The following is a 17,833-nucleotide window of genomic DNA, read 5'->3' as shown; positions in this document are numbered from 1 at the left end:
TGGACCCTCACATAAAATTCAGAACAGATTTTTCAAAACAAACATTTCTATATTTTGAGCATAAATTATATGGTATACTCTAATTTCTTCCTTATTTTGAGGAATTTTGTTGCAAAAATGCCAAGGAATATGCTACATGTGATGTTACGTGGCGGTGACATCCTTAATAAATGTTTGCTTCGAAGTGACAGCAGTGCAAAACAAGTTGCATATTTCGATATTTACTTCTTTAAAAATAAGAGCATGGAGATTATCCACAAAAATTATAACAAAATGGCAGAATTTTGCACTAAATTATAAGATATTTATAGATATATCGGTACTGATAAACCGATATACCTATACTGGCCGATACCGATAGAGTATTGATTAATCTGTTCCATCCCTATGATATATACACACACAACAACTACAAGAAATATCCATGTCTTGCCTGAAATTTGAAGCCAAGCAAGCCACTTTACTAAACCTAATGCTTACGACTAGAACATATATGATAAAGTTATATCAACGTTTGTAAATTAGCTCTAACAGATAATTTGCAAATCTCTTTTAATACTAATCAATTAAAGTGTAATTCACATTTAATTTCAGGTGTTTTAAGTAATTTTAAAAAATCATTTGAGAAGGAGGAATATATAATTTTAATTGATATTAAAACAGTAGGATTTACCAATAGTGATTCTATCGTCCAGTTCTGGATGGGAAACCTTCGATGGAAACCTTGAATGATTCAGTTACTTAAGTAATGCACGTAACCCAGTGATTGTAAAAGAATTTGCCTCAGAAAATTCATCTGTCTCGTGTCAAATATTTGCAAAAACACTTCGTGTCCAACAAAATGCAGGCACGCAAAATGGTAATGCAATAGGAAGAATCTAGGGATGGCAACAAAATCCAGATAACAGATATCCAGATTTGATGAAGGGTCACTCACAAACACTCATTCTTAGGCTGGGATTCAAACACGTAACCCATGGCATCGTAGTGCACTGTGCTTGCCACTCTGTCACGAATGCTGGCCCCATTTCGGATCCGACTGATAATCTGGATATCCAAATACGTAATCAATATCCGTGGAGTACAGATTTGATGAAGGATTTGTAGAAAATCGGTGCAGTGAAATACAAACATGACAAATAAAAGAATATGTGTATAGTCCATAAAATGGATAACCGATAAAACTGTTCGGATAATGCACACATTTGGATATCCGGACATTTCAGATAATCCAAATATCAAAATATCCAATATCTGGATAGAAAATTATCCAATAACCAGATTTAGCTATCCCTAGAAGAAAATTTAACACCGTAAAGCATAACCAATACCAACATAAAATGTATATCAAGTAATAAATATTATCTAAATGTAGACACTCACTGGGCAGCTGTACAATGTATGGACCTTCTCGTACAAGTAACTGTAGTCTCCAGCATCTTTAATTTCACGGATAAGATTTGTAGAGTTCACATATAAGTTTTCCATACATCCCGAGAAGTTCTGCCTGACAATCAAGCCCTCCTGGACATTTGGCACTCCCCCGATAAACCACTGGAAAATAAAGAGAGTAAATACTGCACGATTACATATGTAAGCTAACAAACAAGAATAAATAACTTGTAGCACGCTTGCAGTACTCAACAGTGGAACTTGGTAAGTAGGGAATGCTTGATTGAATTCAAATTTTGCTGCCTTGATTTACACCTGTTTAAAATCAGAGGCACTGAAATCTAGTAAGGACAGAGCTGAAACCAATGCTTTGATTGATTGATTTACTTTATTTTATTTCGCTTTTCTGCTACTTTTGGCTCATTGCAAAGATGAGGATGAGTTGATATGATGAAATTGATGAAGGTACACACAAAGAATACCCATGCCGGGATTCATAGCCTGGGACCAATTGCACTAAAACTGAGGCTGATGCATCATTACTGGAAAGTATCAGTGGTAATGTGGTGAATAAATTTCTTGGACATGTTTATTATTCTTAACTATATTTAGAAACAGGAACCGTGTGCAGATTTGAATTATCTTAATACTGCAGTGAAAATACTGGAGCTGAGCTGATACTGATTCTGACGTATCGGTTGGAATTTATTTACCGATACTTGCCGATAACTTTCTGGCATTTTGGTCTTTCTCGGGCTCCGCCGCACGACACTTTTACGGGTCTAATTTATCTGGGAAATTTGAAGTTTATTTTAATTTTAACCACTTTTGTGTGAAAACACTGAATTCGGTGACAACATAAAATACAATTTAGAATTGTGACGTAATCCTCAAATATTTTAAAGCAAAAATCATGGTCAATTGATGAATATAATTAAGAGTGGAATACATACTTGCATGCTAATATTAATGTATATTTTGAAGAACTTTTTAATTATTTACAAGTTTCAAACATTGAAGGGAATCAGAGTATTGGTATCGATTCAAAGTGGTATCAGCTCAGCCCTAGAAAAAAAACTAAGTTTATCGCTGAAAAATTCAAAATATTTGTTTGCAGAATAATAAAAGGGTAAGGGTTAACAACTTTCTTCTTTGTCAAGGCATTAGGGTCAGGGAATGACACTTAACAGGTACACATTAACATTCGGCTGGACCTTTGGCCAACTGCAGGGCAGCTGATTTAGAGTTTTCTCTTCTTTTGAAACACCGCTATATGCCAAAATCTGAAAAATTACATATGCTCAGATTCCCTTGTAGAGTATTCACGAGAAGCTTCGTGTGGTTTGCTTTCCCTATTGTCTAGATACTATCAATAGTTTTGTGGCTACGTAAGTCTATTTAACTATTGATAATATCTAGACAATAGCAAAGGCAAACACATGAAGATTCTTGTGAATACTCTACAAGGGATTCTGAGCATATGTAATTTTTCAGTTTGGAATATGTGAGCGGATTTTGGAATATCATATCGAAAGTAGAGGAAAATTCGAAAACAGCTGGCCTATCATCAGCCAAAGGTCAGGCCAAAGTCTTAAGGGGAAACCAGCATGCAATGTACATTACCTTTTAATGCATATGTTCACTTACATCTCTGTTCAAATTAAGCCTTTCAAATTCTCCCTTAATTAAGCCATGGATCATAACACGATCGACGGAAAACATGATGTCCCTCTTGTTCCTGGAGATCACCACATCGTGCCATATGTTGTCGTCAAGCAGACTTCCCACAGATAAGCTGGTCATCACCCCAGATCCTGAAATGATGAGGAAAAGATCTATGAGATTTGCAATAAGCGGGCACTGTTATAACAACATCCTAAGTAATTTGCTGATTTAGTACAATCAATGAGTTCTCAAGTATCCTAATGCTTTTGGTGCGAGTTATTTAGGGTTCAAATCCTGGTGGGAGGACCTAGCACCATGAGAAAAATTTGGCAGCCATTGGAAGCAATAGCCACAAAAGCTATTCATTCATGCTTAGTCAAAGCAGTGACGTGGTACCATCTCATGAATGAAGACAGAGTCTTCGAAATTAGTAGTGTATAACCATTAAATTGTGCAACGCGGAAATACAAAATTTCAAAATTTCACCTAAGTAAATAGTATGTATACTTCAGAAAATATAGCTGTATGAAATTGAGTCCATCCTTTTGAATCAAGCTATACTTAACGTGACAACCATCATAACATACATACTCAAGTGTAGCAAAACTGATTAGAACTGTGACTGTTAAAAAAAAAAAATTAATGAAGAAATAATCTATTCAATCTTGAAATTTCCTGCGTTTGTCAAGATACTGGCTAAGTATATAGAGAAGTAACTGTACAACAATACGTATATCTTACCTAGATCTATATTCAGTAACATTCTGTTGTCCCTCAGCTGCAATGCAAAATAATCGCCTTGAGTTCCGCGGCTGTACATCAGGATGCCAATTGCATTGCTGGTGCGAAACCTGAATCGGACTGCTTCCTTCACAGCAGAGACAGGGTTCCTCATCAAATTCCATCTCACTAAGGAAGTCCCATTGAAGTACAGATTATCTGCAACTGGAGGGAAAACAAATTACAATATCATGGTAAACACCATATTAGGGATGGGCCAATCTGAAATTTTGACTGATACCGATAGAGTACCGATATAAAATTTACCGATCACAATATTCTACCGATCCGATATAAAATTAGAAATGGTTCTTAAGGAACCTGAATGGTTCAATGACCTCCTTTATAAATTGTGTTTCAAGGTGACTGCAGTACAAAAGAAATTGCATATTTAGACATTTACTTTTTTAGAAAGTAGGGCATGGATATTATCCATAAAAATTACAACAAAATGGCAGAATTTTGCACTAAATTATCCGATATTTATTGATATATCTGCAACAGCACATTGCGGATGGCAGGGTTAATTACTCAAAGATATCTTACACAGAGGAATACTTGAAATAAAAAAACAGTGGAAACTACAAGCACATTCACATACACGAAAGCACAGAGTAAAGTCTCTTACCATAATCGCAGCCATACAATTCGACACGTAATGATATCCTGTATCTCCATCGAGTGGGATTGACACGGATCCACTGTGCTATAACAGGAACTTCGAAAGTATTCCTCCTTATTGAATCGCCATCTGTGTTGCCTTTGAACATCTTTTGTTTAGAGAAGGAAAATAAAAAAGGTTCAATTATTCTCCGATAGTTTACATCAGAATTAAAACTTTACTTACCTTGGAATATAATTTCATACAGACAGAACCTACTTTTATTCATAATTTTAAAAAATTGTAAGAAAAGTTTACATGAAAACAACTTTATACAGAGAAACTAATCAAAACTTTATGTTTGTAATTTCAAAGTGAGAATTTTAATCACTACACTGTTGGGTAGGATGCATTCCAGATTTCTTGAGCAAAAAAGGGACAAGTTAGCTACATAAATAAATAAGTATAACAACATGCACTATAGTGTGTTCAAAGTATGCTTGCTCCGTTTAGTATGTTGAGAATATAATGTCACATATTTACAATACAAATAATGTATTTGTAGACATTTCAAGCTTCTTTATCGGAAACAAATTTTTCGAAATTTGCCAATAATCTCTTAATGCATGTTCACGGGCCACTTGTCACCTGTGCATGTGGTGCAAATGGTTCAATGAATGTTGCCCACACACACACCATCCACCGTGTGGTGCACAATATATCTTACTCTATGCAGTGCATGCTCATGAAGCATGCTGTAGAAATTCCACAAATGGGTTGGTGGGAGGAGCATTCAATATTAATTGGACATATCCATTGCCTAGAGCTTCTACCTTATCTATTCCAACTCTGTATTTCAAGAGCACCTCTTGACTTCAGGTGGACAAATTTATTTTTGCCAGTGACAGGAATCGAACCAACGTGGACATCCATTTGACTACAAATCCGGTGCATTAACTAACTACTCCATGGTGTCCTTAGGAATTCTATACTAGTTGTTGCTGCTTTAAACTTAGCTTCCTATTTCCTGAGAAGTGGGGATCATACGTGCTTAATTCTACTCTAGAATGGTTTATGGGGATTTGGGATAGCATTATGAAAGCCGCTTCATTGATTTTTCTATTTCTAATTTGGCTCTTTGAGCAGTACTGTTACGTTATCCAATTACAAAAATGCAGTGCTAGAATACGATAAAGTAAAACCACTAGACTATATATGTCCAATTAACATTGTATGCTAACACAGAATCATTGTTGCCAACAATCAGAGAACAATGTGAAGAGGTTTGGGGGAGAATACTTAATTCTAACCACTTATCCTGTGCCGATAAGGTGTAATAGAGCCCCTTCAATTGTTGACTAAATCTCAACAAATGCTTTCTGCAAGGCCATAGAAGCTGGACTGACAAAAAAAAACATAAAAAACGAAGTACCGACGACAGGCAAAAGCAAGTAGAGATGTGGCAACATTCACACAATCATCAGCTCTGGCATATCTAGAATGCACAGAGGGATGCCAATTTCAAATTCGGATAATAACCTTAAAAGTTTCACTGTAACCAAAATATGGATCCTACTGTCAAAACTATTTATCGTCTTTCATCTGAGAAAGGCCAAGAAATGTGTTATTAAAAATCTGCTTTCCCTTTCTCTGTGTGGCAAAATGTAAGTCCATGTTATGATAATACTGAGTGGTATACTATGATGAAAGTATATAATTTTATAACAATGACCAAGAGTGACAAACATAACACAATAACATGCACATCTTCAAAGCACAACACTACTAACAAGTACAATCTCAAATGAGGTCATTCAGCAATACATATATTCAGCAGAATTATTTCGGACTTGTTCACACACTCAAATCAAATGAACACTAGAAAAAAGTTTAGATACTAAAAAGCACGAAAAGATCAATGTGGATCTTTAAAAAAAAAAAAAAATGAGATATAATATTATGCAATACACAATCTGATAAAATATTAAGACTGTTCAGTGTAAAATATATTCATCTACAACACCTAACAGCATGTAATACTAATGTCTATTTTTAGTTGAATTTGTAAATTGAAGGGCTCGGGTGTAAAACATGGTAAATGACATTTTGGTCATTTCTGAGTTAATTAAGAAAAAAGGTTATTAGAAGCTATACGGTAGATAAATTGTTTTTGTGTTGTGTTTTCCAATTTCAGACGGCTTCACTGAGTTCAATGCAAATTCTATGACATGGCAATTTCACTCGAAAATTGAAGGATGGCACATTTTACTTTGTAACTCAAAAATTACGAAAATGTAATGTACACCCGAGCCCTTCAATTTATTTCTAGATAGTCCTAAAGCTGAGTTTCAAAAACTATGGAAAAACAAAACATAATACACATGCGAGAATTACAAACGAAAGCTGTATTCATATCGCAGACAAACAATTTTCTTCTAAACGTGATAAAATACTACCATATACGATGTTTTATATTTATTTTAGACATTTTTTAGCTTACATGTGCAATTTTTTGTGGAATTTTTACTCTTAAATCATAATAACCAAAAAAGAATAGAATTGTAAAATTAAATCAGCTGTGAATTAAAAGCTATAAATTATTGGATCAATAAACGTATCTGTAATTTTACAATTACACATTCCTAATTGGACAAAAACTTATTTACAAATCCGAAGTGCTGCAAAGACTCAACAGAATTAAAGCATGCTTTAACAAAATCAAAACACATGAGCAACACCAATCACGCAACAACAAAAAAACAATAACTGAATGACGATGTACAGGACACGACTGAGTACCTCAGGATCTCCTGTAGCACCTGTGTAACTTTTCCAATTGTCCCCGTCATCCGAGTATTGTACTATGTATTCGGTAACAAATTCCTGAGTTTTCGCACGACCTTGGGTCGCTATTGCTCTTATTTCTTTCCTAGACTTCAGTTTAATTTTTAGGAACTGATAATATGTATTTTCTTTTGGGGTCCAAGCTAGGTCTCCTGAAAAGAAGTTACAGATTTGGAAGAGAAAAATGTTAGTACAGAGAGTTTTGTTAGTAACAGAGCATAACAGAAAGTAGCAGCATGTGGAAAAGACAGTGTTGAAAGGGGTAAATGCCCTTAAAATTAACTGCTGTGGTCCTTATGTTACAGAGTGTTAAGTATGCATCCCATTAAGATTCTGCAAAATTAAAAAAAATATACATGTGAAAGAAATAAAATGAGTTGTAGATGCACTAATTCTACCAGAAGGTGATCAGGCCTCCCCAAAGGAATAGTGGCAGTGTTGTCGTCAAGTAATCAAAGGTCTCAGGTTTGATCTCCAGTATAAATACAGCAGTTCCGATCCCACTTTAAGATTGATCCAGTCCCGATTAGCCTATTCAGGGATAACGTGGACTTCAAACTTTGACACAAGCTGCTGTTACATGTGTACAAAATTACAGGCTGCCCAGTTGCCATGACACCTGAAATTCTCATCTGGCACTTGAAAAATCAAATTCAGTGCAAAAAAAAATATTTTTAACATTCCAAGTTTGCTTATGAAAATTTTCATTACCTTTCTTTTAAAATAACAAGTACACTACATGAAATTTTAATGTTTGCATGTTTTCTGTATCACATGTATCATTAAATTAGAATAATAAACATGCCATTACATTTCTTCTTTTCCCTTTTGCCAGATGAATTTTAAAATTAGTGACGATATGGTAGAGTCGACCATACATTGGAATATATTGCATAGTTATTCATGCTGATGTCAGTTGAACCTTTTTTAGGAAGGTACTCCGGTGCCAGAATTAATTACTTTTAAGCCAATCTTGTATATAAAAACAAATCAGCATCACGCCCCTGACCGCCTTTACCCCCTAGGGTTTCCCCCCAGGTACACATGTCATTCGACACTGGGTGGGCGCCGGGGGCCGCTTCCTCAGTTAGAAAAGTTCCTGGATTTGAACCGGCCGGGGATCGAACCCAGGACCTTTAGCTTGGTAGTCAGACGTGTTACTGACTGAGCCACCGTGGCCACTATCAATCGTGTATTAATTAATAAATTACATGTTTAAAAATCAGATTTCAAAATGTGTAGCTTTATCTTAGTTGGATTCATGGTTTTCTCAGACCATATTTGCCCACAAAAAAGGGAGGGGGTGGGGGCTAGTGCTTGAATTTGTTTTGAGATTTTTCTGCACTTGCATACGTACTAACCAGTGGTTGTTCAATTATCCACAAACAAGTGAAGTATATCAACATCCTTCTTAAAGGTTTGCACAATATAAAATAATACAATAATTCTAATTGGAAAGAGGTTTCATTTTGTTTGGGTTTGCAATAAATTTCACACATGAACACTAAAATTTCTTGAGGCCATGGTGCAAATTCATGGCTGTGAGCCCTTTTCAGTTACGCATTTTACTATGAATAAAGACTGGTTAATGCACCAGATATTGCAAGCCATGCTATGCAGACTGAGAAATAAAAAATACAAAAATATCCATATAATTGTTATGATGCAAAATAACAAACTTTTAAAAAAAGTGGGGTAGCAGGTTGCAGTGTACTTTCTTATAAAAATTGTGGTAACTACAAACTCTCCCTTATGGGTCCCTCTTAGTATCTCCCTCATGAAAACATGTGTCTATAATGGGGAAGGTAAAGACACAAGTTATTTCACCTTCTTCCAGAAAATATTTTGCTCCTTTCCAGTGCCATTTCAAATTTTCATGAAGTTCTGATAAGTATAGTGATTTATAAATTGTTCCTCAATAACTGTCAACCTTTAAATGGCTACTGGTCTATACGTTGGACTGTCCACACAGTCCAACCTCTTCCTCTTTAATTTCTTAACATGTCTCCCAGAAAAATGTGTACATCTGGTCCAAAATATAGAAGAATGGATACAAGGACCACAACAGGCTAAGTTTTCAAAGTGCCCCCCCCCCCCCCTTTACTGTGCTAAGACAGTATTGAGGAGCTACAATAGGAAGAACTTGTTAGTAGACAAGATAAGGAAAGCTATCAGTTATGAATATATACTCGTGTTAGTAGCCAAACTACACATAAGTAGCACTTACTATTAATCACCTTACATGCCACATCTCAAGAATGTTTTCTTGATGACATAAATGGAGATGCTCTCTAGAATTATCTGCCATGTGCTTTCTAGACATTTCAAAGCTTTCATCAGCCAATGCCACTATCATTTTCTAGGAGCAAGAAAGCTGTTGCTAGGTTGGAAAAATTCTCCAGCAATCACATGACTGATAGAGAACCTCTTCTCAAAATGTATAATTATTTCCGTCTAACATATCAAGTTCATGTTACCTGATGTATTGAATTAAATTTTTCTTGTTCCCTGAACATCATTAGATATCAGATAGACAATATGATTGATACATGCACCTGTACATTTTTTACCAAACAGTATTGCAATTTGTATTTCACAAATTAATAAAAACAATTTCAGTTAAAATCTCACTTTAATATTTTTACAAACATTATGAGGGGAGAGTAAGAGACGTAGATAAGAATAACATAAAATGAGAACTGACTGAGCAACAGCAGACAGGCTATTTGCATCCAATAGAAGATGTGGGGATGGGCAAATGAGCAAACCACTAACTGATAAGAATCTAATTATATAAAATGACAATAATAAAAACTATTGGAAATACTAAATTCTGTGGACTCAAACCAACATGAAAGTAGAGACCAGAAGTAAATCTCAGCAACAACGAAGATTTTCTGGTGACAAATTATGAACAGATTCTCCGTGACTATCGACCAGGTGAATTCTGGAAAGGTTTCGGAGGTTTTGTTAACTAACGTCACTCTCACTTCTACCCCAAAGATGAGTGTGACAGCTCTCAAAAGCTCAGAAAGCTTTCCAGAACTCACGTATCGATAGTTGAAGAGAATTTGAATTTGTTCATCCTCTTACTGTTATGAGACAGTAATTGGAAAGAACGTATCAGCACTTAGCATTATAATAAACACTGGGAAGGGGGAATTTGTAGTTTTATTTCAAAACTTTTTATGTGTACAGTAGTCACACCTGTCTGCTTCTCTTCCAAGCAGGTTATGTAAAGCTAAGCTAATGTAATACAAAATTACATCTTTACTGAAGCAAGTTAAGCCAAGTGTTTCCATTAATTTGCATAATACAAAATGCAGGCATGTGGTGCATGAGACTTTGAAACCACTTGTGATCATTGAACAGATGCACTTTCTACAGTGGGCAATGCCTAAATTACATGGATTACCTGAAATAAAATGTAACCATTAATTTCTCATATCATAAAAGACAACAGAAAGAGGAGTGGACATGTAAAAGGGGTATAGAAAGGATATAGCTCACCTTTATATTTCCACCTGGCTCTTTATAATCTGCATAATCCAATCCATTGCTCCCGTAACTGATGGCATATTCCATCACATACTCTGGAGAACGAGCTCTGCCCTGAGTAGCGATTCCGGTCACGTTCATTACTCTCCCGAGATCAATAATAAGATACTGGGCAAAGTCAGAGTTGGATGCAGCCCATGCATTGTCAGCTAGTAAACAAACAAAAACCACATTTCATGCACAACCTAAAAACCACCAAGCAAATACTCCAACAAAAAAATAATAAATAAATAAACAAAAATGGAAATTCAATAAAAGAACAAATACGAAGGATGGAAAACAACAGTAAAAAGCTCATTTTTGGCCTCTGCATGTTCCATTACATCAGCTTGCACATAACACATGCGATGCATAGATCAACAAAAAAGTATTTGACGCTTCAAAAAAAAAAACTGACAACAATGAATGAGTATAGATTTTTCTTACAAGCTAAGCAGACTACACAACAATAAGATTTCATTGACTACTAGTAAGGCATTACGTAGCACTAACAAGGAAGGGTCAACGTGGTTGTCACTGATATTTGTACGAGACCAGTTTAGTTGCATTGTAGAGCATAAGGACATACGAGGGGTGATCAGGTTGCTCCGACCCTAACATAGAAGGAATGACGTCACGATTGATTTTTTATTTTGTTATTGTTTAGTGATCCTTTATATGCTTTTAATCTGAATTGCAAGTCTAAGTTACGTACAGTTTTCTTTTTACAGGGGTTTAACTGAGTGAAGTTGTGTCAATCTGCCAGAATGGAGAAAACTGAGGTGGGAGCGGTGATCAAATATTTGTGAAGAAGAAGTGGGCGGTATCCAAAATTCATGAGGACTTGGTGGATACACTAGAGGACAGTGCTCCTTCATACAGTATGGTGAAGAGATGGTGTCGTGCGTTTAATTGTGGGAGAGAGTCGTGTGAGGATGAAGATGCAGGTGAAGCACCAAAAACTGTCATGACGACCGAAAACATTAACAAAGTCCACGATATCGTACTGAAGGATCGTCGAGTCACTATCCGTCATGTTGCTGAGATGCGCGGCCTGTCATATGGCACTGTGCAAAACACAATTACCCGGGAATTGCAAATGAAAAAAATTGCTGCAAGATGGGTCCCTCGAAACCTCACCCCAGATCAGAAGCACACCCGAGTGCTCATCAGTCAAGAACTTCTTGCCAAGTTTCGTGATATATAGACAATTTCCTTGCCCGATTTGTAACTATGGATTAAACATGGGTCCATCACTTCAACTCAGAAACAAAATCACAAAGCATGGAGTGGAAACACCCACATTCTCCACCAACGAAGAAGTTCAATGTGCAAACGTCAGCCAAGAAGGTGATGGCCTCAATTTTCTGGGACTGCAAGGGTGTCCTCCTTGTGGACTATCTACAAAGAGGCCAAACCATCACTGGCACATACTATAGTGACCTAATCCAGAAATTACGTGATTCCATCAAGAAAAAGAGGCGTAGGATGTTGATCCGCGGTGTGCTCCTTCACCAGGACAATGCACCTGTCCACACCTCACGCATTGCGAGGGCCGCTATCGCAGATGCATCGTTCGAATTCCTGCCCCACCCACCCTATTCCCCAGATTTGGCCCCCAGTGATTTCCATTTGTTCAAACATTTGAAGAATGACATTCGTGGGCAAAAATTTTCTGATGATTCTGAGGTGATAAGGGCTGTGGACTCATGGTTAAAGGAGCTGTCGGAAGAATTTTTTTTTGCAAGGTATCCAGGCGTTGGAGCACCGATGGGAGAAGTGCATTGGAGTTGCAGGGGAGTATGTTGAAAAACAATAAAAAAAAATGAAACCCTATTGACGCTCTTTCTATGTTAGGGTCAGAGCAACCTGATCGCCCCTCGTATGTGACCCAATTTGACATGCTGTGAACTATAGGGGGGGGGGGGGTAGGAGAGGGGAAGGATGTGCACGTAGGTAAAGCACGGATATTGTGGGAAGAGAAGATGAGGTATAAAACCATTTCTGTTAGATGCATATTAGATATGCACATGTGAACTATTGCGAGCATTACACAGAATGAAATAAGTTGTGTTTCAATTGTTAGCAGAGTTCTCTGATATTTTGGAGAAAATGCCAAGGTAGGAAGTTGTAGTTTTTGAACAAATTAAAAAGCAGCTGTTTGAAGAGTAGTTGGTTGGTGAAGAGTTTAACACACTTTTACGATAAACGAAGAAGACAATTCACTCTAAAAAGCTTACTGTTCATTTTTCCACATAGTATTTGTTTGCAATCGATTTCACCTCCTGTCTGGTAGCTTCGTCAGGCATGTACACTACAAAAAACTGTACAGTAAAATGATCCGTAAGCTTATTAGGGTGAATTGCCTCTCTCCGCATATCAGCCAAATGGATATATTTAGATACAATGAAGAAGACCGTGATCTTGAAGAAACTGATAGTGATTTCGTTGATGATCCAGTTTTACAAGTAGGAAAAGTGTTTATTTCCAGGACAAAGACCATCATTAGTCGATACTCAAGAAACAGTAGTGCTTTGAATACTCCATCACCACCAAAACAAGAAAGAACTGAATCCCTTGTGAAGAGAACGACCAATGCATACAAAATCTGGGGCAATTTGGATGTCTATTTAAAACATACAGCTGATGACCTGATCAACAAGTAGACAGATTCTATTTTAGTCAATGCACAGAGAGCCTATATTTTAAGGTGCACTGCTTACTGTCCATAGCAGCAATAGATGTTGTAGTATTTATATTTCAATATTGTCTATCAAATGCTCTACATAGAAATAAGAATTGCATGACATCTGGGTACCCTTCCTTGCAAGTGCCCACGAATTTCTCAGCGCTGCTTTGTCATTATTCAAAGTACTTCTTTCTTGCATGTGCAAAAACAAACTTGTACAGATCTTTGAGGGACACTGCGTACACACCAAGTCTTGTTGGAACAATGTTTGACCATCAATTTCACCTTTAATGTCTGCTCTGGAGACTGCTACTTTTTAATATGTTACACTTAGTCTTTATTTCAAACTAGTGCAATTTACAACCCCAGTGCCGATACATAGGAATCAGTAATGGATTGAATTTAATGAAATACAGGGTGTTTTAAAAGTCCGCAGGATTCTAAAAACCTATAACTTTTAAATTAATAGGTTTATTACAACAAAATATTGTTTGTTACACAGAGGAAACTTTAAAATTAATGTTTGATGTGGTTTGGTTCATCGCCAGACCTCAGGCTGTCCAAGCACTTCACAACATTTCGGACAAGCACCGTCAGAAGCCAAATTCTCAGATTCAAACGGAAATTGCAAGTGTGTTTGGATGTGAATGGTGCTCAGCTGGAGATCTGGCAATGAACCAAACCAAATCAAACATTAATTTAAAATTATTGCCTACATGAAATTTATTTCCGCATTGCACAATTTAATCGTTATTTCCAATTAATTTCATAGGCTCACTGCCTTCATTCACTACGAAGTGACACGCTACCATCTACGCTCCAAATGCCGTACGCTTAGTGAATGAAGGCAGTGAGCCTATGAAATTAATTGGAAATAACTATTAAATTGTGCAACGAGGAAATATGAAATTTCACGTAGGTAATACCAAAACTACGTTTCCCGCATCCATCATGAATTAATTTTACTTCCTCTCTGTAACAAACAATATTTAGTTATAATAAACCAATTACTTTAAAAGTTAGTAGATATTTAGAATCTTGCAGGACTTTTAAAACTGTATATTTCCTTACATTTAACACTAGATAATAGTAATTTGATCAAACTGCTAAATACTACTAGTATCAATAATGAATGAAGAACTTGTTCACCAATCATTTTTAAACAGTTAAAATCCATCCGGCCAAAGAACGGACTTGAGGTAACCCAGACTTTCTGCCTCCAGTTCAAGGGGGAAAAAACGGTGTTGCTACATGCCTGATTTTTGTTCAGTCGTACACGACACCTCTTCCTGTCAGCATGCACCCTTCGCTTGTATTTCAGGGAGAGGCAGGGAATCGGAGACCCATTTGCTTGCAAAGCGGCAGCAACCATTAGGCTTGCCCTTGTTGAGGGTGCCAACTGTTTCGAAAACGACTCAAAACGAAACATTTGGCAATGCAGAATACTACAAGAATTCCTCCCATCCCCCACCACCACCACTGCAACTGGACAAAGCAGATTGGCTCAGTGGTTCATGTGACCTTCCCTGGCTTTCGACAGAAAAGATAAAAATAGAATTTCCAAGTACATTCTTTGGTTGGAACCACTGTAACTGCAGTAAAGTTATATTTAAGTCATATTAATGCCCTTAAAACATTCAGATTACCTATTGTACATAAAGTGTAAACATTTGGATTACAATAAGGGGACTTGTGTGCACATTACAAAAAGCATATAAATTACAAGGTTTAGCATTCGACTATAACCCAGGACCAAACCATTACCACTTTAAAGACCATACACATGTTAATACTCTTCCTGTTCTGATACTGGTGCTTGAAAGTTGTAATAGTTAAGAGTTATTCAGAATATTTATAAATATTAACATAAAAGTATTCCATTGCAATTATATCACATCACATTACTTACATATAATAGGAATAGCTAATTAACTTAGCTGTTTAATAATGAAATTAATTTTTTGGAAGAAATTGGTGCAAAATTAATTGAAATTCCACGATAATTAGATTTTATGAAAGTGTTGCATGGTATTTTTGCAGACTCTACAAGAGAGATTGCAAAAAAGTATCAGCTAGAATTGGGTATTGAATTTAATTGATACTTTGTGATTGATTGATTGGTGTTTTAAGTCCACTTTATGCACAGTAAGGCTAATCGGGACTGGACCTACAGTTTAAAGTGGGATCCGAACTATTGTGTGCCTCCACCAGGTATCAAACCGGGGACTCCTTGATTACAAAGCGACGACGCTACCACTGTGCCATCGGGGAGGCCAAATTGATACTTTGTGAAACTGATACATCAAAATTGGCATTGGCTCAGATCTACTGTAAAAAAAAAAATTGCACTCCACAACAATTTGCTTTCGAAGATTGATGGAATTTATGCACACATTAATTGCATACAAAGATTATGAGGGGGGGATTGAACAAATTATAGAGTGATGTGCTATTACTGAAATATAATACTGATTGATTTGGGTTATTTACTTCACTTTTCTGCCACTTTTGGCTAATCGCGAAGATGAGGATGAGTGATAATCAGATGAAGGAACACTCACAAAGAACACAAATGTCCAGGATGGGATTCGAACCTGAGATCCCTGGCATTATAGCATGATGTGCTAACCACTCAGCCACGGAGGTCATGTGAAATGTAATATTACAGGGTCCGTTCTGAAAGTATCCGAACTGTCTGCAGCACGGTGCGAGAATCGGTCGAGGGTTCAGGTAAGCTGCGCCAGGTGGCAGTGGTGACCTTAACCTTCAAACAAGGCCTCGCTCAGTTGCCTGCGAGCAGTGGTTGAGGTGCAATCGCTAAAATGTTGTGTACACTGAAAAATCGTCGCATCGAGAATTTGCAGTTGGTGGATTTGGTGAAAATGGAGCGCACGTTGGAACAGCGCTACACTGTGAAATTTGTTACATTGAAAAAAAAAACTTTACGGAGACTTTAACCATGCTACGGAAGGCTTACAACCCCAAAAGCAAGAGACAAAGTTCAGAATGGCACACCCCCACGTCCCCTCGTCAAAAAAAGGCCAGGATGTCAAAATCAAAGGTGAAGACAATGCTCCTTGTCCTTTTCAATGCGAAGGGGGTCGTGCACAAAGAGTTTGTATCTGCTGGGACCACCGTGAATGCAGCTTACTACAAAACAGTGCTTTAGCGTCTCCGACAGAGGGTCCAGCACGTCCGGTCTGACATCGCCGACAGGTGGGTGCTTCACCACGACAATGCGCCGGCTCACACAGCACTGTTGGTAGGTGAGTTTTTGGCCAACGTACGCGTGACAATGCTGCCTCATCCCCCTTACAGCCTGGACTTGGCACCATCCAACTTCTTTTTGTTTCCCAAGGTCAAAAGAGTGCTCAAAGGGAAGCATTTTACATCAATTGAAGAGGTTCAAGCTGCCACGACTGCAGCATTAAAGAGAGTGTCAGTCAAGGACTTCCAGGACTGCTGTGAACAGTGGAAAAGTCGCTATACTCGCTGTATTGAGGCTTAAGGTGCCTACATTGAAGAATATTGACAGCAGTTGTAATTGTCATCAATAAATTGTTTGCAAATAAATAAGTTCGGATACTTTCAGAATGGACCCTGTACATGTAGATTAAGCAATATATATTGTATGGTTTCTGCAAATAACTTTCGCTATAGGCGGGGTAGAATGAAAATGGGAAAACATATAAAAAAGTTTAACATGATACTGCTGCAGTGTGTTTTCATCTATGGGCCAAGTGTGCATACGTGCCATGTGGTTACAAGTCTTGTGCAAAAACTGCTTGAATGAGGTGCTCACACTGTGTTATGCAAAGTCAAAGTCTGCAGTAGATAGCTTCTTATCTTTCCAATGTATAATACATCAGCCAATAAGGTTAACAAAAAAATCCCAATAAAATAAAAAGGTAATTTTCCCTGTGCACCATGCCATGAGGCATATATTGGGAGATGTGAGGGGTAAGGCACCACACATTCTTCGATCTGGGCTATTTTGGAGTTGTGATCAGCATCATGCTCTGCCCACCTTTACCCTGCGGTAGCCATTTATTTGAGGCTGGTTGAGCCCAAGGCTGAAAAATCCTGGTCTTAGATCATTCACCCTGGGAAACGAACCCAAATCTCCCATGTGGCAGTCAGTACCCTAACCACAACACCACCACGACTCTACCAATAATAAGATGTCCCGTATTTTGGTTGTTTATCGTTGCTTTTTCAACTTCTTTAGGTTAACTGTGGCCACAAGGATTAATGAATTAGATGAGCCAACATCAATGCTATGGCTAGGAGACTTCAACTCAGAACCTCAGAGAAATTGGTTTAAA

General features: G+C 37.3%; 1 protein-coding gene across 2 annotated transcripts in view; it reads right to left on the bottom strand.

Annotated features, from left to right (window-relative positions):
* The window catches only part of Nrx-IV (neurexin-4), a 114,191-nt gene that overhangs the window by 27,969 nt on the left and 68,389 nt on the right, over nt 1-17,833 (bottom strand). For both annotated transcript variants that reach the window (XM_083129054.1, XM_083129062.1), the window contains exons 3-7: nt 10,793-10,989; nt 4,466-4,607; nt 3,799-4,002; nt 3,040-3,206; nt 1,384-1,554 (exon numbers count right to left, since the gene is read on the bottom strand). In XM_083129054.1, coding sequence (XP_082985180.1) covers nt 1,384-1,554; nt 3,040-3,206; nt 3,799-4,002; nt 4,466-4,607; nt 10,793-10,989 — 881 coding nt within the window. The remainder of the gene's footprint in view (nt 1-1,383; nt 1,555-3,039; nt 3,207-3,798; nt 4,003-4,465; nt 4,608-10,792; nt 10,990-17,833) is intronic.

This window comes from Lepisma saccharinum, chromosome 1, assembly GCF_977018435.1.
Source record: "Lepisma saccharinum chromosome 1, izLepSacc3.1, whole genome shotgun sequence".
Classification (NCBI taxonomy): domain Eukaryota; kingdom Metazoa; phylum Arthropoda; class Insecta; order Zygentoma; family Lepismatidae; genus Lepisma; species Lepisma saccharinum.
The sequence above is the reverse complement of the archived record's forward strand: the minus strand, read 5'-3'. Positions and strand labels throughout refer to the sequence as shown.